Here is a 25439-nt window from a genome sequence, read left to right as displayed (position 1 = left end):
CTTTATTCCCATTTCCTAGCACAGTTATTCCCGACTAGTTTGAAGATGAAATGACGTTTGAAAAAAGTGTATTTGGGAAAATTTTAAAAATGTTAATTTTTTTTTTTTTCAAAGAAATATTTATCCAAATTCCATGGTCAAATTAATATTTTCCCATACATATTTCAAAATACTCAAGGTATTGTTGATTTTCAGAGTATTTTGGGTAGGCAAATAAATTATTGTTCTATTGATATTTAAGATATTTCTGTATTTACCTCGTGAAGATGTAACTTGGGTAACGGGGGAAATAGCAGCACCTTCACCAGCTCCTGTACTGGCCGAGAGCCAGAACTCATATCTCTTCTTCTCTTGCAGTCCACGTACTTCCACTGCTCCTCCTAATCCTGTGCCACTGACAGAGCTTGCTTCAGCTGAACTTACTTGGCGACTTGTTGGCTGACCTCTGCATATATAAAGGTCAATGTTAAATTCATCAGAAAGTACTACTGGTCTACCTACAGTTACGGCTTCATCGAATTGATCGTAGATCTAGTCATTTAGGGTCAGATATTAGAAACATCACTTTTAATCATTTCAATCGAAGCAATATTACTAATGATTAGACTGTAGGTGTTGATTCTTAATGGATAGTTAGGTAAATATCTAAAGTATACATACAGAGATTGAAATCTAAAATATAATTTTTAAGATCCCATGATAAATCATTTAAACATTTTTTCATAATCCCAGTTAACACAAATTTAATAATGCTCTAAATGCATTAAAACCACTTCAAAGTAATGAAATTTTCCCTGTAATTCAATCAAGCTTTAGGAATACATAGTAGAAAAGCTAGAGTCGCTTATCTCCAAAAAAAAATATATTATGGTATTCACGAGTGGGATTTTAAATAAATATTAACTATATATTAAAAAAATCCCAGATGTTGGTTTGAAATTTAAAACTTCTGAAAAATGTAAGGCAGGGTGTGGCCCTGAGTAAGCACATTGAGCCTTAATATGCATTTATGTACATCATATTAGTCACTGGTTTGTAAAAAAATAGAGAACATACCCTCCCACTTCTCTGTAGTACAGTGTGTAAAAAAGAATTTTCCCATTGGGTTTTTTTGGAGCGAGCCAACTAACAAGCATAGTGTCAGTTGCAAGGGCCATGGCCTTTATGTCTCCAGGAGAGCCAGGAACTGCAAATAAAACAGATATAAATAGTTAAATGCAGTATTTTAGTAAATTTAATAAAATAATTCACAAATATTTTTTGTGTATTTTGGTAAAGTAACCATGAAAACTAAATGAGCAACATACTGTCTTCTTCCGTGGTGCAGAACACTGCCGGACTAAGTATTCCATCTCCTGCTCCAGTGTAGGCCAGCACCTGTATGGAGTAGTTGGTGTACTTTAAAAGGGCGTGGAGATATGTCTCACTGCTGCTGGTTCTTTTTACTTCTGCAGCCGATACATTTTCCTCAACTATAATAGCAATAAAAAACATTGAAAATCTCATATGTAGTAAATAATCACTGTTCCTTAATTTAGATGTTCAGAAATTTTTAATTCTGATGCAGCAGGATTAAAATATTCCACATATATTAGCACCTATATTTATATTGTTAAGGAATTCTTAAAGTATTAATGTTTTAAGAAGTTTTAAGATTTTTGTTAAAGTTCACTATAACTATAAACAAACTAGGAGTGTTTGCATAAGTTGAGATTGAATAGGATTTGTTCAGTTTAATTTGAAGTCATGTTAATGTAAAATTATTTTGTTTATTACAATATTTGAGTTTGTCCAAATGTTCGTAGACAAAATACTGGATTTCACCCCCACGGGAGTCATTAAGATTAACAAATTAAAACAGCGATGGAGAATACCTTAAAAAAGAGAATACCTTAAATAAAGGGGTTTAAAGTGGCCACTTAAACCAGCCAATGACAGGTCATAAGCCCTGTAAATGCCTAGACTTCCATATTCCCTTATTTAAGGTATTCTCTATCCCTGTTTTAATTTGTTTATTTTGTTTAATTTTTTAAATAGAAAATAAGTAGATTTTAAACAGTAATTCAGATACAATAAAAAATTCAGTTAATATATTGTTATTTAAATACATATAATATATGTATGTCTCATACATACCATAAATATCTGTGAGTGGCTTATAAAGTATTTTATATCCTAATAAATTTCCTCCTAGCCTAGATCGAGGAGGAGCAGACCATTCAATTTTCAGACTCTGAGAAGATAATGCAGAACACCGGATTGATTGTGGAGGTGCTGTTGGTACTGTAAACAAAACATTATAAACCATTAACTATTAATATCAAATCTAATGATTCACAGTTAGATTTCATTGTAAAATGAAAGAAAAGTAAATATTTTTTTGTGTATGCATCTCTAAGTAAAACGTGAACTGCTGATGAACTGTTAGCTGTGGACATACGGGGTGGCGAAAACTTGATGCCTTGTAAAGAAGGCAAGTGTGGTTCAGGCTCTCAAAAGGCATCCAGAGTATACGGCCCAGTAAATTGTATCACCTCTACTTTGTGACAGCTGTCACGGGAGGTTGCAGCTTCTGTTATTTTATTTCCACATTACATACAATGACAAACTATTAAACAACCAGAATTGTGAACATGAGGTAAAATATTGCTGATTTTGAATAAGTTTAGTTTTTTTTTTGTTTGTCAATCTATTATCAAACCAAGCCAAAAATCTTTATAAATTTTTTGTATGTATCGTTATTATTATCGCTTTGATTTTATCAAGTTTTGTAATTTTAAATAACTCCGCCTGTGATGTCATTAGTTCTCATCAGTGAGCTGTCCTGACATTTAAAAGGGAACTCCGTAGCTTTTAAAAATACACTAAACATTGAAAAAAATGGCTTCTCAGAAACAGGAAATCTATCATAACTCATTTCAACGCTGTAATTTATAGGTTGATTCACAAGAACTAGTGATGTCATTCAAAGTAGTTCATTTTCATGAATTTAATTGAGAAACTTTTTGCTCTAACCGCATGTAAGAAAACATTTTGTGTATCCAATTTCCCATAGAACTAGCAATATTCTTTGGTTAATCCTAATATTTTCTAACTCTTGATGTTTTACCTCCTTCTTTTGTAGTGCCTAGTATTGGAATACTAGCCGGCCCACTTCCAGCTCTGTTAGCTGCAGTCACTGTGATACGATACTTGGTGAACTGTCCGAGTCCACTGATGGCGAACTTGGAGGAGGAAGTTCCCTTCACAGTGGCAGAGCTGGTCAGCGGAGTCTGTTGCGAGGAGTCTGCTTCACTCACTTCAGCCCAGTGGACGGTGAAGCCAAGCAGAGGACCATGCCACGATGAAGTCGGTGGAGGCTGAAAATTAAAAAAAAAAAAATTCGATGATCTTACCTTTTAAATACCAGTTCCTAATTGTGCACATGAATGGACATATAGGGTAAATGTGTTTAGAAGGAATTAAGAATACAATAATTCTGTTTGTGAAATGAAACAAGAATCCCAGATTAACGTTTTTGACTCGATAGCTACTTGCTACTTAGAGATAAAAATGTTTAAAAAAGAAATTGAATTAAGATTAATCGCCTCATGGCTGATAATAATGAAACAAGTTGTTTTCCTGTTTGACTAAGGGATTAGACAAAATACAAAACAGGTTTTGGCATCTTTGTACATATGTAGAGCGCCGATTTATTGTCATACATTTCGTACTACCATCAATATGATGGTAATAACCTACAATGTTCTTTATAGTGATTTAGCTTAGAGGGAAGCTTTTTAGCTAATTTTGTGATGCTCATTAGCAAACTAACTGTTTTGTACCATTAAGAATAATATGTACCATAAAGGGATTATTTATCGGAAACTCACATTAGAGTGCTCTATTGTGTATGATCATGTTGTACCATACACGTTATAAGGTGGAAGGTTTTTAATCACTAAGAGCATTTTCTTACCTGCCATGTTACAACAAGTTCTCCACTTTCTCCTGCTTGGACTTGTACATTCTGTGGAGGTTCCGTGGGTGCTTGTAGGGAAATTTTTAAATTTAGGATATTTTAATAAACAACAGAGTAAACAATTTTTTATTTGATTTATTTTGCCTAATATATAATTTATGTGTTCATTAGTACACTAAAAGCAAAAATTATATTAATGATTTATAACACAGACAACTGTGTTCGGTACCTATATTTTGGTAAAGCCTCGCATGTTAAATATATAAAAAGTACTCAAATTCAGCTACTGTATATTATTTTGTCAACTAACCTTCTTCTTGTGTTTTAGCTGTGATGGTATCACTGTATGAACTGCTCTCTATCTGGTTGACAGCTAACATTCTCATTGTGTAAGTTGTGTCTGGAAGAAGTCCATTCACCACTCCCTGTTCCATAGTTTCACTTATATCACTAGAATTTAGATTTAAAAAAATCCTATTATTTTACATAGATATAAACTTACTCAAATAAATGATTGTTTCTCTTTTAAACATGCAGCGACGGATTTTAAATGATCTAGTTCCTCGTCATTTACTGAAAAGGGACAGAATATACACCTCTGTAAATTAATATGAGCATGTTATTCTCCCCTTCCTTGTAAGCAGGTGTCCGGTTCTTTATGCCAACTGAATCTATTATAGGTCTAACTCTGAATAGATGATAAACAGATCATTATCATTAATGTAAATCATAACACATAAGAAAAAAAATAAAGATAATATTAAATTAAATATTTTGTCGAGTACCCTGAGAAAAATATATAAAACATTCATTTGAGAGAGAGATGTAATCTAATTAGATCACTAAGCAAGACACACATATAATTTTCATATAATGAAAAGATACTGATTATCAGGCGATCATTTACTAACTTCAGGTTACCACACAGAGACTCGAGGGAGTTTTTACAAACAGTATGTTAAAGGTTTACTCATATGTAGCTCTGATATTATAGACAAAATGATATATAAGAATTTCTGTTGACATTTTAATAAACTGTTATTACAGTTAAATAAAATTTTTCATGATTTTACAGTGAAATATCGTATGTATAAGACGCATCGGACCGTAAGACGCACCCCAAAATTTGTCAACCAATTTTTAGAAAAAAAATGTTTTGGACGATGAGACGCATCGGGCTATAAGATGCGCCCCAATTTTTGGTTGAATTTTCAGAGTAAAAAATGCGTCTTACTGTCCGAACTATGTATATAGTCTTAGTGGTAGTGGTAGTCTTTAACAATATACAGTATAAACAATTGCACTTTTCCATCAGGGAACTAAATTTTAATATGACGTGGCAATACACAGTTTGGTCTTTTGAAAGTTTGCTTGTAATTTCAATGTGTATTTTGATTTATTTATGAACAAAATTTAATATAAAACCACAGTTGTAGAGAATCAAAATGCAATTAATTCATGGAGCAATGAAAATATTTATAAAACAACTGCCTGTAATAAATGAAATCTTTATAAAAATAGTGCATTATAAAATATTTTACCTTGTAGTAGATTGTTTAGAGGTTACAGAAATAGTAACATTCATTACATTATTAGCATCCCAGGTGTTGGACGTTCCTGGTTTGAGGATTTGGTACTGCAACAAGTACCCGAGAACTGGACTATTCCCATCAAATGGTCTCTGCCACGATAGGCGGACTGACCTACTACCGACTTGTATAACTTCCATTTGTCTTGGTGGATCAGGACGCTCTGAAAAGACAATATATAGGGAAGGTTTAAACTATGCTACTGAAGTTAAAACAATGACAAATATTTTGTGTTGAGAAGACCAAAATAATTTATAGTAAATCAATCTTCATTTATAGCGAAATGGAAATGGAACGCAATTAATTTGATTGATTATATCTCTTCGATTTTCACGGCTGTAGATGCACACTAAATTGTTCTGGGTTGTTACGCCGTGTACCATTCGTATTCTTTACCGACTTTTTAGGTTGCATTACAGAGGCCATCATCAGGGTTGATATTATATATGTAGACGTAGACAGTTATGCAACGTTTAGTACTGAGGATTTGTACCGTGTCGCAGACGTTACCGTCTACAGCTTGTCAATTTGAAATCCGTGGCACTTTACAGTCCACGGTTTTATTATTTTTTTTTATAACTGATTACCGGGATGATTATGATGATGGATGCTGTACTGCGATCCGAAACGTCGGAAAAGAGTACGAACGACACACGGCATAATAGCCGAGGAAAACTCATAGTGTAATTTTATTGAGATTTGTTATAGTACCAAAGGTAATTATTTTTATTTTATTTTATTTGGGAAATCAACAGTTCTACATACATATTTATAGTAAACAAACACAAATTGTGTATAAACTTAGAACCAATAACAGATTTCCACAAAGTATACAAAGTTTGTAAAGAAAATATATTACATATTAAATAGATACATCAACAGTTTATACATATAAAAATGTTTTTTTTCATGTACTCGTAAATATTTTTCAATAATCAAAGAATTTATTTTTCATTTTTTTAAGAACAGTAAGTTATTGTAAATTGGGCGGGATTAGGACAAGGATGCTTGAAAAGAGGATAAGGAGGGGAAGGGTGATGTACATATTCATTATTATAATGTCTACTAAGTTACATAATGCATTTTTAGTGTAAATTTTAAATCTGACAGAGTGATGTTTGTGTAATCTATATCTTTAAATTTTGTATTGTACACTGAAAAAGTCGTACGAAAAAAAGCATTTTTAACATACGATTGAACCGTTTGCAAAAGGGCAATTTAGTTGTTAAGGTTCAGTGTCAAAACATATTTTTTATACTTACGCATTTTTTAACTCTTGTGTGGCTGTGACGTCACACTAGTCGACATAGAACACAAGACTTGACATATCTCTCTTATTTTTTGAAATGATGAACTCGTATTTTTTGTAATCTTCAAATGGACATTTTCACAGCGGATTTGGAAAGTAAAATTTGTATAACTATGCTGGATGTTAACACAAAAAATATTTATCCTTGCTACGCAAAGAATGAACGTCCATTAATTTAGCAACACATCTGCATAAGAAAGAGCACGAAGATAGAACTCGTAACAAAAAAGACAGAGGCACTGTTCTGTGGCGGGTGTTGTGTAAAACAGATTCAGTATTCCATCAGTGATAGGGGATGCACGCCCGTAATATGAGTGGCGTAATTATGATTTTTAATTTATTTAGCATGAACAGGGCTAAATTTTGTATTTATTTGCATAAATTATGGACAAGGAATTATAAAACAGCCTGTCTTCATGCTTTTTTTTCAGATGTCTGAACTTTAGAATGTTCTGACTTTTACTAGTGGTAACACGATGTTACATCATCGCGTGCAAAGGGATTATTTACCCATAGTATTTAAAGAGTTAAAGAGCTATACTTTTTATAAATTAAGTATTAATGGGTGTAATACTTAATATTTATACTGAATCATAATTATAAAATAAGAGAAAACTGTAAAAATTAGAGCTTCAACAAAGTTTACTGCGGTACTGCCGCTTTTAAAGTGTTACCATAAAAGAAAGCCATAATAGTACTAGTACCCTCAAATTATTTCTACTCTTCTACTTCTTTTTGACAAATTGTACATATTGATTCACACATTATTATCATCTGTACTGATATTTTAATGTATTTCTCAGATCAGTGGACAAACTTTACTATTATTAGGAGCTATAAAGCAAATAAAAATAAAGCATAAACCATGTTCAATTAGGGTAGAGTAGAAAGAAAATGTGACACAATTAGGTAACTAAAACGGTGTACATACTTGTACAATGAGTTTGAATTTAATATTAAGTAAATGAAACTGAAGTTTGATAGGTAGTAAATAACGTAAGTTAATTATTAATTTTTATGCTCACCCTGAACGGCCAGATGAATAAAGTGTTCACTTCTTCCATAGGAATTACTTGCTTGGCATCTGTATAATCCAGAATCATGTCTATCCGCTCTGTCAATACTTAACTGTGATCTAAGTCCTTGGTCTTTTTTCAATTCTGAAATACTTACTCTGTAAAACAAAATCGCCCGTGAATAAAAACAAATTTAAGACCAAACACCTCAAGATATTAAGCTCATAAATATCTTATAATCCACTGACCTGTAGCTACTTTTATCTATTGGACTCGTATTGTGCGTCCAAGTATTTTTTATCGGATTGTCACCTTGGATATCGCAAATAAGAGTTATGGGATCATTTCTTCTTACCGATATATTTTGTGACGAGACTTCAAACCGAGCAGGTTCTGAAAATACATGATTATATTACAGGCATATAATGATTTCATAATTCATATTGTAATTATAAAATAATTTTTATACTTGTTTCTAACTTACCGTTTACATCAAGAAAAATTGATTTAAATATATTACTCCCAACTCCGTTCTCTGCAGTGCATTTATATTTTCCTTTATCTTGTGAAGAAACTGAATTGATAAGTATTGATCCATTAATAAAGACATTTAAGTGTCCACTCTTAGATATAATAGGATCGTATTCATCTCTCGCTCTATCTAGAATATTAAATTAAGAGTAATTTTTTTCTCATGTTTTTTAACTTTTGGAACAATAGTAGCAGGGTTGCCAACTTCCATTAAGCTAAAATCAATATCGATAGATTCGTTGTCAACTGAAACAGTTTTATAAAAAATTTAACCAATTGTTCAAGAGATTTAAAAATCGGCAGAATAACCATAGAATTCGGTAGATCGGTAGATTGCTCCCAAAATCGGTAGATCTACTGAATAATCGGTAGTTGCTTTTAGGTTTTTACAATGTAAATTAAATCCCACTCATTACAATTGAATTATTATATGCCAGATTTATTGTATTTAGGGACTTTATATTTGTGTATATGTTCAGTACTTTATACAACAGATAAAATTAAATATCTTGGTGTATACATAGACCAAAACTTAAAATGGAAAGACCATATTAGTGAACTTGTGAAAGGAATTAGAAAATGTATTTATATTTTTATTAGATTAAGGAATATTTTAAAAATCAATAATTTAAAAATATCTCAATTGTACAATCTTTGTTACAATATGGTATTGTAGGGTGTGGTGGTTCATACGCCAATATATTAATGCTACTTTTATGTATTTGTGCAACTACTGTAGTGAAGATGTATATTAGGATTTGCATGTTAGTGTAATATTTGATGTCTTGATGAAGAGACAGGTACGTCTCGAAACTAGTAGACGGAGACAATGAGAAAGTTCAGTGGTGTTTTATTTGTTAAAAGACTATTAAACAGAGCCAAAAAAACCTTTTTTTCTATTTTTATATAATATCGTATTATCAGCGTTATGATTTTTTAAAGTGTTGTATTTCTGAAATAACTCTGCGTGTGACGTCAGAGGTTCTCTTCCGATTTTTCTCTATCAGTTCTGCTCATGGTTCATTGACGGCAAGCAAACCATATATCTTTCAAAACTCTCTTATCATTGGTTGATTCATATGAACTAGTTGGGTCGTTCAAAGTAGTTCGTTTTTATTAAAATATTTTTTTCATGCATTTTCAAGAAACTTTGCATTTCACTTTGATGCTTCAATTTTTAAACATTTCAAAACAATTATTGTATCCAATTTCCCGAAGAGCTGAAGTTCCTCATTCAGTAAGTGATAATGCACAAATATGAACTCACATTTATTAAAATAAATATAATTCAAAATTGTTTGTGTATATTTTTCATCAATAATATTTACCAATATTAATAAATAGGAACTTACTATACTGTTTCGACCAAAAAGTTGTTGGTTCTGGGTAACCATTTGCCTCACAGTGAACCATTATTGAACTACCCAAAAGAGTTGAAACGTCTTGCGGCTCCTTATTCCAGTATGGCGGCACTAAAAGAAAAATAAAAAAAATAGTTAATGATTACGTTAGGTACTTCAATATCAATACGGATTTTCTGGTCTATCGGGTGGGTTTATGAGAACAGAACCCATATAAATGAAGGGTACAGGATATAAATGATGAATGTCGAAAAATGAATTTTTGAGATACTCGTTTTTATGTTCTCAAAACTCTTGGACATTAAAATAAATATAAAGTAACCTGCTTAGAGTATATTGCCTAAACTATTTTATACGATCTAAAATGGTTTTGGTTCATTTTAAATTATCGCTTTATTTCCAGTATTTATCTGACATTCATTTTTTATCCGCTTTATGCATTTTTTTCTTGTTCTATTTACAGTAAAGTACAGCTTTTATGTCAAGTTTTGTTAAACAGAAATTCAGATCACGTGAACTGCCGTCAGATGCCATTATTAGTAAAGTTAAAAACGCATAAAAATGGACATCTATATTTTATAACCCGTATCCTTAAAATAAATTGTTTTAAAAAAAATTGTACTTGTGTTATGAAATAAAGTATTTATTATACTTATACCCGTATGCAGAGACAAAACTTAAGGTTTTTAAGGTGAAGACAGTAGAATGTACTTTCCTCACCTTAAGGTTTGTCTCTACATACGGGTATTAGTTTGTTAAACAAAAAAATAGTTTTGTCGTTGGAAATACCTACATATACAAATGCAAATACATTACAAAATACCCTCTCCTATGCATACTTAAATTAAGCACAGTCTGTTTATAGTTTAAACATATTTAAAACAATACCAGCGGATAATTACATTTCAAAATGTTTTATGATACAAAAATAATAATAAACATTTGCGATCTCATGGTTTACCCAAATATTTAAATTTTGGGGGCCATTTTCAACGAGTTGTAAATAACTCACTAATATAAAATGGGAATCAAGTTGTGGTAGAGCGGGGTGTGAACCTCGGACCTTTGATTTGTGAGTCCGCGACACAGGCCGATTAACTTATAATTTGATTTATTTTACAATAAACTCACATTAAAAAAATACATGAAATAATTAGAATATTTTGGATAATTTATGTTTATGTTTGGATAACAGGATTTTAAGTCGTAGTAATAATATTATTGGCTTTTTTTATGAATTTACGTGAAGAATTAATAACATTTTTAGAAATCTTAATTTCAAATATATTTTATCCGTGTATTACAGATTTAGAGAATTTATTTTGAAATGACGTTTTAAAACAATTTTGATGTAATTTGAGAATAAGGAATTCGTTAAATATTTAATGTGTAATAAAGTGCACAGTCACAAATAAAATAATTACAAAGAAATTAAGGGTTTTGTTTTGCATTCAAATTATAAAAATACCTACTTAGGGTATATATTTAAAGATAAGTTTTCATATTTTTTAAAGTTTTGTTTATTTAATTCTTTCGAAATTATTTTATAGAGATTATACCTAACGGTGGACACGAAAATACAAAACACATCGAAAATTTTTATATTTGGTAGCCAAATACCCAGAAAATGGGTGTATATTGTTTCAATTACCCTTTATTATGAATTCAGTGGATTTGTTGACTTTTCCAGCAGAGTTAGATGAAATGCAGGTGTAAGTTCCACTGTGTTCTGCTGATAAACTTTTGAAGAGCAAATAACTGAAAAACTCCGTACTTCGTTCTTCTATCTAAAACAAAACACAGTAAACAACGTTACGCAAACTGAACTTTCATTACTTAAGACATTAATTAAGTATATTATCTTGGAAAATAAAGAACAGAACTTTGTTAAACATTTTACTTGTTTTACATGAAATCTTAATTAAGTAGGTGCCTAAAAACCCAAGGAATTGAAAATTAATCAGAGAATTTATTAATAGGTAAGATAATTCTAAAAGAATCTTTTAAGGTTTGGCCGCTTTATTTTTCGAAAATTCGAAAAATTTAATGGTTCCGAAAACTCGCAAATTTCCTTGTGATAATGGTAAGCATACCTACGTATCATACAGGGTGTTCATTAAACCCTGTCACATCCGAAACCACGATGATCAGTATGAGCAAGAAGACATATTGGCACATTAAAATATTTTTTTCACAACGAATAATTTAAAAAAATATTTATAAAAAAAACAAATGGTTGCTTACTTCTGCAGGGGAGAAACGAGGAGGAGGAGGAGGGAGTCTAATATTGCGCCGCGCTCCCCTCACTTCTCCCCTGCAGTAGTAAGCAACCATTTGTTTTTTTAAATATTTTATTTTTAAAAATTTATTTTGTTCTAAATATTTTTTTAAATATGCTAATATGTCTTCTTGCTCAAACTGATCATTGTAGTTTCGGATGTGACAGGGTTCAAAGAACATCCTGTATATTAAAATAAATGAAATACGGATGCTCAATCACGGGCATAATGGAAAATATTACACAGTTTTCAGTTCTCTTCAGTGCCGAAATACTGCGTTTATAAAATATACGAAATACAAAATAAAACAAAATAAATGTTTGATGTGTAAAAATTGCAGGGAAATATTCCTAGCAGCTTCACTAGATACAAAAATACCCCTCTAAAAAATAAATAAATTCAAATTTGTTTTAAAAAAAAACAAAAAATACATTTAAATAAAAAATATTTTAAAAATATGTGTCAAAAAATATAACTAAATAAAAAATAAAAGGCTGTAAAAGTAATAAATTTATTATTTATTCGATCAGAACCACACGACTGATGATATTGAATAGTAAAATCGAGTCGAACAAAATGAGTCAACAAACCTGTAGCATTGAAGACATTGGCATTCCGTCCTTTTGCCAGGAGAAGTAGACTGGCATATCTCCAGATATAACTGTACAGGACAGTTGTGCCCGTTCTCCCGATTTAAGATCAGGAGGGTAGGAGAGTGGCGACAGGACCGGAGGGCTGCTGATGACGAGTTGGATTTCTCTCTTCGCCAGCTCTCCACTCGGGCTCCCCACGGAGCAAGTGAGACTACCGGAGTCCTTGGCTGGACTGAGCTTTGATATCTTCAAAGCGCCTCCTCCTTGAACGTAACGAGGTTCAGAAGCCACCTCGAACCGAGGAGTTTCCCATTTAACAAAACTGAAAGAAGAGTTCAATCATTTAATCGAAATTATTGTAATGCCAGGTGGTAAATTTAATTATAACACAATTTATTTTTGTTTATTTACTATGTTTTGGAGGTTAATTGGTAGAATAACACATTTTCAATAAAAACAAAACGAGTAACAAATGATTTTTACAAAATAAAAAAAGTACATTGATTTCATACTCAGTACGTTTGGATACCCTTTTAAAACTTGTTTTTGTTCAAATATTTCAAATTATTTTGTTCAAATATGTTACGTAATACATAATACGTAAACCCTGAATACAAAATAACAACAAATACCTATTATGAATAAATTTTAAGCTGCATTTACAGCGAGAAAATACAAACTATAATCTTCTCTTATTCACATTGGATTTACTTGATATTAGTGTAAGAAGAATAATATCTAATCTGGTTTTTTGTACAAAACTGTAAATAATCTTATTGATGTTCCCGATTTGATCAAATGTACCTATTTCAATGTGCATTATAGGCCAATGAGGCAGAATATTTATTTTAGATATATTAATATATCTAAGTCAAATTCACACATTAATTCCATGTTCCCTAGAATTCACTCTCTCGGAAACAAACACACAGACACCCAAACATTAAATGTATGTGTTTCCTATAAATTAATCAAACTTCAAGAACCAATTATTCATTTTTTTTAAAATAAAAATTACAACGTAAGTACTTGTTTTTTTATTGTTTATATTTAAAATTGTTTTTTTATAATTGAAAATTGTTTATAACGTCTATATATTATGTTAAAGCTCTTAAGGCGTTAATAAATAAATAAATAAACTATCTAAAATCTTACGGTGACCTGGGTCCCGATTACAGTAGGAAATTAACCTCAGAGTAATAATAATACGTCACCCGCTTATAGAATCGCCCATACGGACAAAAACCATTATATGATTATCAATCAAGGAGTCAACAGTTTACAGCAATGCAACGGGCCGTAGGTACTCAGGTCAAAAACTGCAAGCGAAAACCGAAACCGTCCATTACACGTTTGTTGTTAAACCAAAAATTTGGAACGCTTTTGTTGTATGCAATAGAGCGAAAGCGCATCTCTATAAGTGGGAGCGAATTATTACTCTGAAAGGTTAACAGAGTTAAATTCAACTGTCTATAACAGTGTTTTAAATCTTCTTGAACACGCCACCCCCCCCGAGTAGAAAAATAGCTGGCGACCCTCTCACCCTACGACCAGCTTTTGCCTTGTTTGGGTGGGTCACGGTCATGAGCGATGCAAAAGTTAAGGTCTTGGGGGGGGGGGGGGATGTAGCGACAGATAACTTAAAATCTGGTGCTACACCCCACTCCCCAAAAATGCCAGTTTTTCATCTCAATCTTTTTACGTTTGTCATGCTTGGGTTCGACCCCCCTAGCAAGGACTTTAGGTTTATAAACACAGGTCTATAAAGTAAACTCGAACTTACTGTACAAAAATGTTCATTTTTGCATAAAAAAATCAAATATCTTCGTCGGTAACCTCTAATTAAACACGCGTCGAAAAAAAAAACAAAAAAATATAAACATTTCGCACAGAAAATTCGATTTTCTAATTTTATTTAAATATATGATGTACACATAAATAATAATAATTGTAGACAACTCTCTAAACTTGCCATTATAGTCAAGGCCTTGTTTTGTTATTAGTAAGGTTTTATTATCATTATTTTCGTATCATTTTATTTTTATGTTAAGGATAAATAATTGTGTTATTTTAATAACAATTAAGTTAAAGGCGCTAAAAAAAATCTCACATTTTCATAACGACAGATACCTACCATTATAGGTATGTCAAAATAAAAAACTTAAATGTTTGAAAACAAAGAAATCAAACAATTTATTAAGTTCAAAATTAATGAATATAATAATTGAAACATTAAAAGAGTTATTTGAAAACAGTATAGTTATATATGTTAACTGATAGATATTTGATTGTAAAATATTACGTGTATTCAAACTGTCAGTACTAATGATCCCAAAACAAACTATTGTGGCCCACTGAACCCGCCCGATACTGTGATTTAACCGGCCGTGAAAATTGCAATTAATTAATTAATATCTTGGCAGCTACTATGAAAATAACCACGATTTTTTGCGCAATCTTCGAGTAAACTTTAACGCATACGAAGAAAATATCACATGTTTTGGAATGTTAGATAATTTAAAATTGAAAATTTTATCCATTAGAGTCTCCGAAAATAACAAAATATCAAATAGACTGAGTCAAATATTTAAAACATTCATTTGAGAGAAAGAAATGTAATCTAATTAGATTACTTAGAGTGACAAACACATAATTTAATAAGATGAAAAGAGACAGTGATTATCAAGCGATCATTTCCTAACCTCAGGTTACCTACCACACAGTGACTCGAGGGAGTTTTTTCAGATGAAATACAGATGATATTTACCTTATAGGATAGCCATAGTATGGACATAGGATAACGATGTCGTTTCCGGTTATTCCACGAATCGAACTTATCGAACGGATGTAAGGGGGTCCTGGAAATTATTAGCATTTTATTTTTTAAAATCCTATTCCTTAATAAAAAAAAAATGCCCCGCAACAGGCCAGCGGCGCAATCACAAATAATTATCGACGTGCTTGAAAACATGCTAAGAATTTGAGCGATCACGATGAACAGTAATGAACATCCTTAAGTTATCGCGGTCATGAGTCAACGCGTGTGTAATCTCTACGTCAACGCTCGTGTCGGTTTGTTTTTTGTTTTCCTCGTAATTTAATACAATTCATGGCCGAAAAATCGGCGTTTATTGTAAAAAATGAAACAATATTTTGCATTTGTAAAATAGTAAGGAGTACTTTATAGAAAAGAGTGAAAATTAAATTACAAACAATTACTATGGCGACTGCTTTTCTTGACATTTGGCTTGCCGACCGCCGGCTGAATGCAATGAATAGCATGATAAATAAATAAATAAATAAAAATAGCCGTTTTAAAAAGTATTTTCCTTTTTTTCCCGGTGAAATTCAAATATGTGATTGCGCAGCAGGATTATACGTCGCGAAACGTAAATATTTTGACATTAAATAATAGGTGTTCACGGATGTTCCATTGTGATCGCGAATACGATAAACAATCATGGTGAGTAATTGTTATCACGTCGCTTATTAGCACGTCGACAGTTATATGTGATTGAGCTAGGGAGATTACATTTATTTTTGTGTTCTCACCGGGAATCGAACCCAGAACCTTCCGTGGGTGAGTCGAGCGTCTTATACACTAGATTACGATTACCATTTAATTTTTATTTAATGAATAGCGAAAATTAATGTAAAATCATTAACGTAATATACGATTACCGTAAACATTTAATCTTGCGATATGAGAGGAGTGTCCTTTGGAATTAGAGGCTTTGCATTCATATTGTCCGCCATCGTCAACTCTTATTCCTGTGATGTTCAAATGTGAGATTACTAGACCAGTGTGATCAACATACTGACCGATCATATATCTGAAAACATAAATATATTGGAAAACTTTAATATTATGAAATAAAATTTTATAACTAGCCTAGAAAGCAAACTCAATGATTAAAGCTAGGGTTTCCTAGGACAGCGGTGCCCGTATTTTAACGGCCGTAGTGAACGGTGATGCAGTGGACAGCCGCCGTAACGTCGACTAGAGAGTGGTTTCCGAGGTAAACGGTGTTAAATGGTGTTGATAATACCGTTTTCCTAGGAAACCACACTCTAGTCACCGTTACGACGGCTGTCCACTGCATCACCGTTCACTACGGCCGTTAAACTACGGGCACCGCTGTCCTAGGAAACCCTAGCTTAACAGCCTCCTTAGGGATAAAAATATATGAATAATAATTATATTTTCCACAATTCTGTTTAAATTAACTGTTATCTACAAACACTATAACGTATTTCCTCAATTATAAGACGCACTTATAAAAAGGATTTCAAAATAGGCATTTTATTGATGTAGGTACTAGCACAATCTGAGTCTGAAAAAGATGTATGGACAGATGACCAACACGTCATCCCTACTCCTCGGATCCCTTTAACTCTTGTGTGGCTGTAATGTCACACTAGTCTACATCCGATACAAGATGTATCGTTCTTATTTTTTTAGATGATGAAGTTGTATTTTTTGCAATCTTCAAATGAGCATTTTCACATCGGATTTGGGAAGTAAAATTTATACAACTATGCTGGATTTCAATACAAATAATAATTTTCCTTGCTAATGTGAGTGATTAAAGACTCTACTATTTATTTGGGTATTTATATCATATATCTCTCCAAAATTAAGAATTATAAAAATAATATACTTTTGTATTATAAACCACAATTGTTACATTATTTCTGAAATCTTTCATTTCTAATAGCTTAATACGGCCTTAAAAAATATTTTTTTACCTGTGTGAGGTTGGAAGAAGCAACTGATTGTCCAACATCCACTCAAACCTTGGCGGAGGATCTCCTGATGCAGAGCATTTTAAGGAAATGTGACTTCCAGGCTGTATTTCTTGATCCAGAAATGTATAAATTAACTGTGGTGACAATCCTATAAACAAAAAACCTTTGCTTGTAAAAATTCCGATACTAGTAGAATGTTAAAACTGCTTAATATTCCCGAAGGTAGTATAGTTATACGGCATCCAAAAATCGTTCACAGATATTGGTTTGAAGTAAAAATATTAAATATTTATTAAAATAATATATTTAAAAAAAAATCAGTTTTGTACTTTTGGAAATTTCGTCTCAAGCCCGATTTTAAAGTAATGTTTAGTATAAATCAAATCGTAAAATAAATTATGCATAAAATTTCCCCTTTCAAATTTCAAAGAAATTTAAATGCGTATTGTTGGGTTTCATATTTTTAAACATAAGAGTATTATGTAAATCGTGATCACAATAAAACATTATTTCGATTCATTTGTAGCCAATAAATCTTGTGAAAAAATGAAAGAATATAAAACAAAGATTAAAAAGTAATTGAAAAAAAATAATGCCGATTGATGGCAGATATAAAAATAACTATTAAAATACTTACCTAATACCAAAACACACGTAACGAAATATGCCATTTAAACTCTTGGATATTGTTAGAAATTTATTGTTATTGATTGAAATTAATATTTAATTAAAAGCCCTTTGGTACGTGAATTTATCGGGTTTCTTGGAAAACCAATATGATTACATTTTCAGCTTGTTGGTTTAATAATTAATTAATTATTTCATAGAAATCCATATGAAAATTTCACAACCAGAATTATAATTCAAAATTGAAAATTAAATGTTTTTTAAATACCTGACGTCACCTTAAATTGAATACAATGTCATGTATTCAAATTAAGTCAAGTCAATGAATGATAACTTCAAAGAAGCGTATAAAAACCTTCTCATATATCAGTAATTTTATAAGAAACGTTAGTGGTTGTTTATACTAAATATTTTACTTTTAAGGAGTACATGTTTTTAAAATGTTTTATGGAAACACTTGTAAACTACTTTGCTACTGACCATCTACTGACTAACGCTGTATTCCGAAGAACATACAATTTCTTTAATATACACTTTTTCAAAACATGTGTTTTAGCTCTTTTCTGACAACAATTTCTTCCTTCAAATGACATATAAAGATGCTATTTTATAAGGCGAAAAACATCCAACTAGAATCTCAAATACAGAAGAAAAATATTGACTTTATTTTCAACTTAAGCGTGCTATTAATTGTTCATATAATCTGTTTTTTTTGTTTGTATTAATTTCTAAATAAAAATAAAAAACCATTGACACATAAAAATATCAATAATCCAATTATCATTTTCCAAAAATGCTTTTCACATTTTCCAATACTTTTTCTGAATAAACATGTTTGCGATAATTGACGCAATGTATTTATTTTGAGGATCGTTATTTTGAAAGGCTTGAAAATAACAAATTGATAAACACGAGAAGTTTTATGATGTTTTAATCACCGGTCGAAAATTCAGTAAAAAATATACATTTCTGCGAAAGCTTTGCGCTGAAGCTTAAAAATGAGTACATCAACCAAATTATATTGTTGTATTTTCATTGGTGTCGTGTTTCCAAAATAAATTTACGTAAACTTTTATTTTATTTACAAACAAAATAATATTTTATTCGATTGTGTTTTCATAAAGATACTCATAAGGTTTTTGGGTAATCTTTATACGTGGAATTGTACTATATAAATAATAGTGTATAAAACCATTTAAAAAAAACCAAATGAATGCATGATAGTTAAAACACCCTTTTGACCATTCATAAAAATGTTGGAATATCAATAAAAACTGTACTCTGAAAATAATTATTAAAGTTTTGTGAATCTATCGGCTCGACGTTCAATGACTATAGATTTTAGGAAAATATCATATAATCATTAATTATTTATCCTTAATTCAAACATTTAGCACTTAATAATATTCTTACAACATATTAAGTGATACATATTCCAGAAGAAATGTGTTTTTACAATAACGCATTATTTGACCTCCAATGGTTTTCGGTGTTTGGAGTATAAATCAGTGGGTTTTTTGCACTCAAACGATGCTTTTAACCATTATGAACACTTTTTATAATAAAAGTTATTTTCAGCAAAATGTGGTCCAAAGGGTGTTTTTACAAGCATACATTCAAATACTAGACATATGTAATGTAAAACAATATTGTAATACATGTTACTTAATTTAATACTTATATATTATATTTAATAAATAAATCAAGCGGTTTGCTAATAAATATTGATAAATTGAAAGTAATGGTTTTTGAAAGGGATGAAAATTTAAATAATGTGAGATCAGTGTGAACGGATATATTCTGAATCAGGTAGAAGAATTTGTGTATTTGGGAAGTATGTTTACTAGGGATGGAAAGACTGAGAAAAATATTAAAAGGAGGATGAGTGCCGGGAACAGGGGGAACGGTGCACTGAATCTATCTTGGCAAACAAATGTTTGTCACAGGAGGCAAAATTAGCAGTTCACAATGAAGTTCTAGTGCCATCCCAATGTATAGCAGCGAAGTGTGGAAATTGAAAAAAATAATGATGAAAGTAGGTTGAATGCTGTCGAAATGCGATCTCACAGGTGAATGTGTGGTAAAACTATGTATGATAGGTGCACAAATATCGAGATCCGTGAACTATGTAAGTCTGAGACAAGCATTGTCGACATGATCAAGAATGGAGTGCTGCGTTAGTTTCTTACACATAAAGCACTTGGACAGCGAAAGAACGAAAAGATTTCTCAATCCAATGAAATGCGTATTATGAGAATCTGGATTACTTTCTTTCAGCACAAAGATGCTAAGGCTAAAACAGATTACAGAGAGCTCCTTTGAGCAGTTTTTCTCGTTTAGCAACGAGCAAATTTTCCGTGTTATGTGGGCACCGCCAAGGAGACTTATGTCCTCAAATGCAGTATGCGGTATGTGGTGGGAAAGCTATTTGTGAATAGACTTTCAAACTAAGGCAAACATTTATTTTGATAATTATATATCGTATTATTATCGCTACGATCTTTTAAAGATTTGTAGTTTTTTTATTATTCCGCGCGTCACTTCACTAGTCCTCTTCGGTGAATTGTTCTGATTGAACTTCCCGGAAACCGAAAATCGATCACATCACTTGATCAGTGGTTGATTTAGAAAAACTTGTGACGTCGTGTAAAGTAGTTTTTTTCATTAAAATATTTTTTATTATTTTTTTATACATTTTTGCGAAACTTCGCTGCACAATTAAATGCTTCAATTTTTACCGCATATAAGAAAACTGTTTTTAAATCCAATTTCTCATAGCACTGAACACTCTTATTTTCATTTAACAAAATAACGTAGATGAACATATTTAAAAAAACAGATTTTTTGAGATTTATATCAAAATCTTTTTTTTAAGAAACATGTTTTGTTACCCTCCTAAAATGTTTACATGGTAGGTACGAGTATTAACAATTAGAAATTGTCTGATTTTTAAGTTAAACATAAAAACATCAAATTTTAAATAAATTTGTATTTGAATTGAACAGAAGTATTTGTGATTACCTTTGATGTTTCGTTTCTTCCTGGTTTTGTTAAGAAAAATATGGCTTTTCGTTAAATGACACAGCATTCTCGTATTGCTTTCAGTGTCAAATAACTTAAAATATTTCAAATTGTATTTTTGCTTCCTCCACGAATGGTTTTTAATTGGATACATTTTTCCTTTGACTTTTAATTCACGCCACCTGAAATATTAAAATTCCATTATTTTTAAATACAGATCGTAGAAAAAATAGTAGGCAAGCATAAAATCTGTTGATTATTAGAAACATTTCCAAATAAACAAACCAGTCGCGTAATATCCGACGGAGAATAGCCTATTTCACTCATTTCATCTTAATCTAAACAGTACGGTATAGTTTTAGTGTATTGATATTTATAAGATTCATTTGTACCTAATTAAATTTGAAAATATTTATGTTTTTCGTTTATTTATTTTACAAAGTTTCATAGTTAATGATTTTAATAAAAATATCAATAAAAACGCCTCAGTTAACATATTATATTTAAAAAAGAAAAAAAGAGAAATACTAGCGTTCTTCTAATTAACACAAATATTTTAATTTTGATGACCATTTTGAACGACTTGTATATAACTTACTATTAGAAAATGGAAATCAAGTTATGGTAGAGTAGGTTTCGAACCTCGGACCTCTGATCCTTGGAGTCTCTCTATCGCTAGCTACGGGACCACAACTCGATTCAAATAATATATTAAAAATTTAAAAAAGAGATTCAATGATAATTTTATCAAAATCATTATTTATATTTAACTGGTACTCTCAGATAAAAAACCTGCAAAAGGAAATCGACTGCAGATTAGTCGTTCTCTTGGTGTACTGGTTATTGAATTTGTCAGGCATTAAATAAATAAATCATTGTTAACAAATTAATATCAATCCACCGTACTGTAGTTTATCATGTCGTGTAGATTTTTGCAGTGGTGTGAAATGGGCTAATCATGCGAAAGCACGCAGTGGGCTCAAGGTTTGCACGTGCACAGCGGTCCAGTCTCCGTGAATGTACTTTAGCTGTTGTGCTTGTAGAGTGACTTATACCCGTATGCAGAGACAAAACTTAAGGTGAGGAAAGTACATTCTAATTTTAAATGCAGAGAATAACCCGAAGGTGAAGACAATATAACGTACTTTCCTCACCTTAAGGTTTGTCTCTGCATACGGGTATTACACTATTATAGTTATTTGGTAATTTTAATACACATGAGAAAAAAAATATACGAAATAAAAAAAAATAGAAAATAATTATACTGTAATGCTGTTCCTATTATACGTTATGTAAAATAGAAGCATACAACTTGGGTTTAAAAAAAATCTTTTAATTTACTGATTTACCATTTGATATTTTATTTTTTTTCTTATTGCAGATATTCTATAAACTCTTTTTCTACTTGTCATGTAAAAACTCTCTAGGCGCATATAGTTATAAATAAATAAATATGCATTTAATATTTTGGGCACTGAAAAACATAAGAAAAAAAAATGTAATAAAACGCTTCACAAAAAGGAAACAAAGACTAAAATTTATTGTACGTTTTTATAACATGGATGTACACTTTTTAATTGGTTTTTAGTTTAAGTAAATTTGACGCATGAGTCAATGTTCATCTAGTAATTACATAATTTTTGTATGCAATTACTTCGATTTTTTTTTTTTTTCTTTTTATTATTTCCTAAAACATAATTAAAGTTATACTAAATGTCAACATTATTAGGTACTTTTCGATATAAAATTCGCATTACATTATATCTAGCTTGACACTAAAGACAAATGCGTAGGCCCGGTTTCGGATAGATCTATTAAGATACCGACAAAAATAATAACAATTTATAACATTATACGATTATAATTTTACGAATGTTTGTTTTTAATCTTAGGATAGACTACGATTGATATAAATATTTCCAACAAGCCTCATTGAAAAAATATCCAATACATATAAAGTGTTATTTAGATTTTAAAAATCTGCCAAAATAGTAATTTGCTTAAATCAAAATATGATTTGGAGATAATGTTGCGAAAAACACTCAAGTAATCAAACTGATCACCTACCCCCAAAATTGCATAAACTTTGAAACATTTTTCTTGATATTTTTGAAACATTGAAAATAAATATTTGAAAAATAATGTATAAAAGAATTTGCTCTTAATCCGTATTTTATTTGTTTAGGAAAAATAAAATACAAATATAAATTAAATATAGTTTTGCTGTATTGAATAAATTTGTTAAAAAAATATTATACAGTTTGGGTAGAGGAAGTCAGAAAAATTATTTAAACGTGTTAATAAATAATATAAGATATCATCAATATTTTGAGTTTGTCCAAATTTTTGTAGACAAGGACTGGATTCAACTCCCCGAGGAGCTGTTTATATTAACATATTACAACAGAGATGAAGAACATTTAAGATAAATAAAGGTTTCAGCTCTTTAACTTCACAAACATCAACGGATGAAAGAATTGAAGGAATATAGATGTTCAAATATAGGCAGAATGGTGAATGTTACACAGTGTGTAAAGTGGCCACTTAAACCAGCCATTGACAGGTCATAAGCCCTGTAGATGCCTAGACTTCTATATTTTCTTCTCTTAAATGTTCTTCGTCTCTGTTGTAATATGTTAAAATAAGATATAATTAAACTATAATAAATTCACTAGTAGGTAGTATAAATATATATTTTTTTTAGCGTACCTACATGAAAAATGTCGGAAAAAAAGGGTGCTCTTAATTAGGCAGAATACACAGAGCAGATTATAAAAATTTTTGTATTAATAAACTCTTAATATTACATTAATGTACTTTCTTCAATTGGGGATGATTGATTTTCATGACACGGTGATTCTACAAACAGTATTTAAAGGAATGATGAATGATTTGTTGTTTGTAATAAAACATTATCCATCAACTTAATTGCTCCAAAAATATTTAATGATTTATTACCAAATATAAAAGACTCAAAATGTAAAACAAATTTGAAAATAAAAATAACTGCACATATAAATAGTATAGCGAGAAATTTTTTTGAAAAATATATGCATATCAAAAAACGTATTACTTTATATAATTGGTACACATATTATTCACATTTTTATGTATTTCATTGCTTTTTATTTGTTTTTTTTATTTTTTATTATTAATTATACTTTATTATTTATGTTTAAGTAACATGTATTCTTGGCACATATGTATACTTTATATTTGTATAATAACGATTTTTAATTACTAACATTTGATTAAATAGGCATTTATAATTAAGTAGTTTTAGTTTTTTTTTTTAATTCCACAAACAGTCTTTAAAGGAATGATGAATGATTTGTTGTTGGTAATAAAATATTACCCATCAACTTAATTAAAAAAATCAAGCATAATAAATAAAGTCAAACGTAATCACTTAATGTTCATGGATAACTATTCTAGAATAAAATGAGACATTTTTGCTTACTGTTTAGCGTAGACATCTTGTTGCGAAGGGCATATTACTATATTCAACGTGTTGTTCCTCAAATATTTCCAGTGCTCGCTGTTTGTGGAGCGCTTCGGAAGAAAATCTGAAAAAAACAACAGGATTAATCCAATTACGTAACTGATTCTCTTGTAAGAACTTAGGAAAACAATTCAATAATGACATAGCAAAAAAACCATGAGATACATTACTGATTATAATTTCATAACACGCATGAAATATATTTTTTTCTTTTGTGTTAACTTAGACACACTCGAAGCACATACCTCTAATTGGTTTTATTATAACTTTTACATGTATTTTTTTAATTAGAATATAGTTCTGTGTGTGAAATCAAAAAAGTTCGCCTCGCATTGTAGTAGTTGGCGCATTTGCCTACTTTGCTTAAGGTCTTAAGTTCGATTCTTGGTAGAATGTAAAATATTGGTTTTAAAGGTGTTTCAACACTGCAATATTTCATTGTTCCTGGACTGGTTCTGATTCTACTCCTCACCCAGAATTACTTTCTTCATCCGCCCCGACAATGGAAATTGAAACAATTATCCTTATCTGGGAACCAAATGTTACAACAGCGACGGAGAACATTTTAGAGGGAATAATATGGAAGACTCGACATTTACGGGGCTTGTCACCTTGTTTAAGGGGTTTATCTCACTTTTTTGTTCAACTGGCATTTACGTATGCTTTTGGAATAAAATTTTAGTTTTGATGTGGGATACGTTTAAACAACATTTACATTTTATAAAATAAAATAATGTTCTTTTGTAATATAATTTCTGCAACACAAATTAACTGTATTGTCCCATTTGTATCAACCGCCTTTGGTAAAAAGCAGTATAATGTAATTTCTCTAAAAATATTTAATGATTTATCGCCAAATATAAAATACTCAAATGTAAAACAAATTTAAAAATAAAAATAG

The 25439-nt window shown here is 30.7% G+C and overlaps 1 protein-coding gene across 1 annotated transcript in view; it reads right to left on the bottom strand.

Annotated features, from left to right (window-relative positions):
• LOC148272092 (cell adhesion molecule Dscam2-like) overlaps positions 1-25102 on the bottom strand; it is a 33424-nt gene extending 8322 nt beyond the window's left edge. The window contains exons 1-20 of the mRNA XM_088240537.1: positions 25021-25102; positions 24497-24602; positions 21037-21218; positions 17389-17536; positions 16321-16472; positions 15407-15497; positions 12637-12961; positions 11419-11554; positions 9759-9878; positions 8360-8536; positions 8124-8268; positions 7885-8033; positions 5503-5713; positions 4272-4411; positions 3959-4029; positions 3110-3359; positions 2137-2283; positions 1308-1472; positions 1057-1186; positions 258-445 (exon numbers count right to left, since the gene is read on the bottom strand). Coding sequence (XP_088096663.1) covers positions 258-445; positions 1057-1186; positions 1308-1472; positions 2137-2283; positions 3110-3359; positions 3959-4029; positions 4272-4411; positions 5503-5713; positions 7885-8033; positions 8124-8268; positions 8360-8536; positions 9759-9878; positions 11419-11554; positions 12637-12961; positions 15407-15497; positions 16321-16472; positions 17389-17536; positions 21037-21218; positions 24497-24602; positions 25021-25102 — 3115 coding nt within the window. The remainder of the gene's footprint in view (positions 1-257; positions 446-1056; positions 1187-1307; positions 1473-2136; positions 2284-3109; positions 3360-3958; positions 4030-4271; positions 4412-5502; positions 5714-7884; positions 8034-8123; positions 8269-8359; positions 8537-9758; positions 9879-11418; positions 11555-12636; positions 12962-15406; positions 15498-16320; positions 16473-17388; positions 17537-21036; positions 21219-24496; positions 24603-25020) is intronic.
• Positions 25103-25439: the final 337 nt, after the last annotated feature.

Source organism: Micrasema longulum, unplaced genomic scaffold (assembly GCF_059751315.1).
Source record: "Micrasema longulum isolate JH-2025_06_02 unplaced genomic scaffold, ASM5975131v1 h1tg002488l, whole genome shotgun sequence".
Taxonomy (NCBI): Eukaryota; Metazoa; Arthropoda; class Insecta; order Trichoptera; family Brachycentridae; genus Micrasema; species Micrasema longulum.
This window is presented reverse-complemented; position numbering and strand designations above follow the sequence as displayed.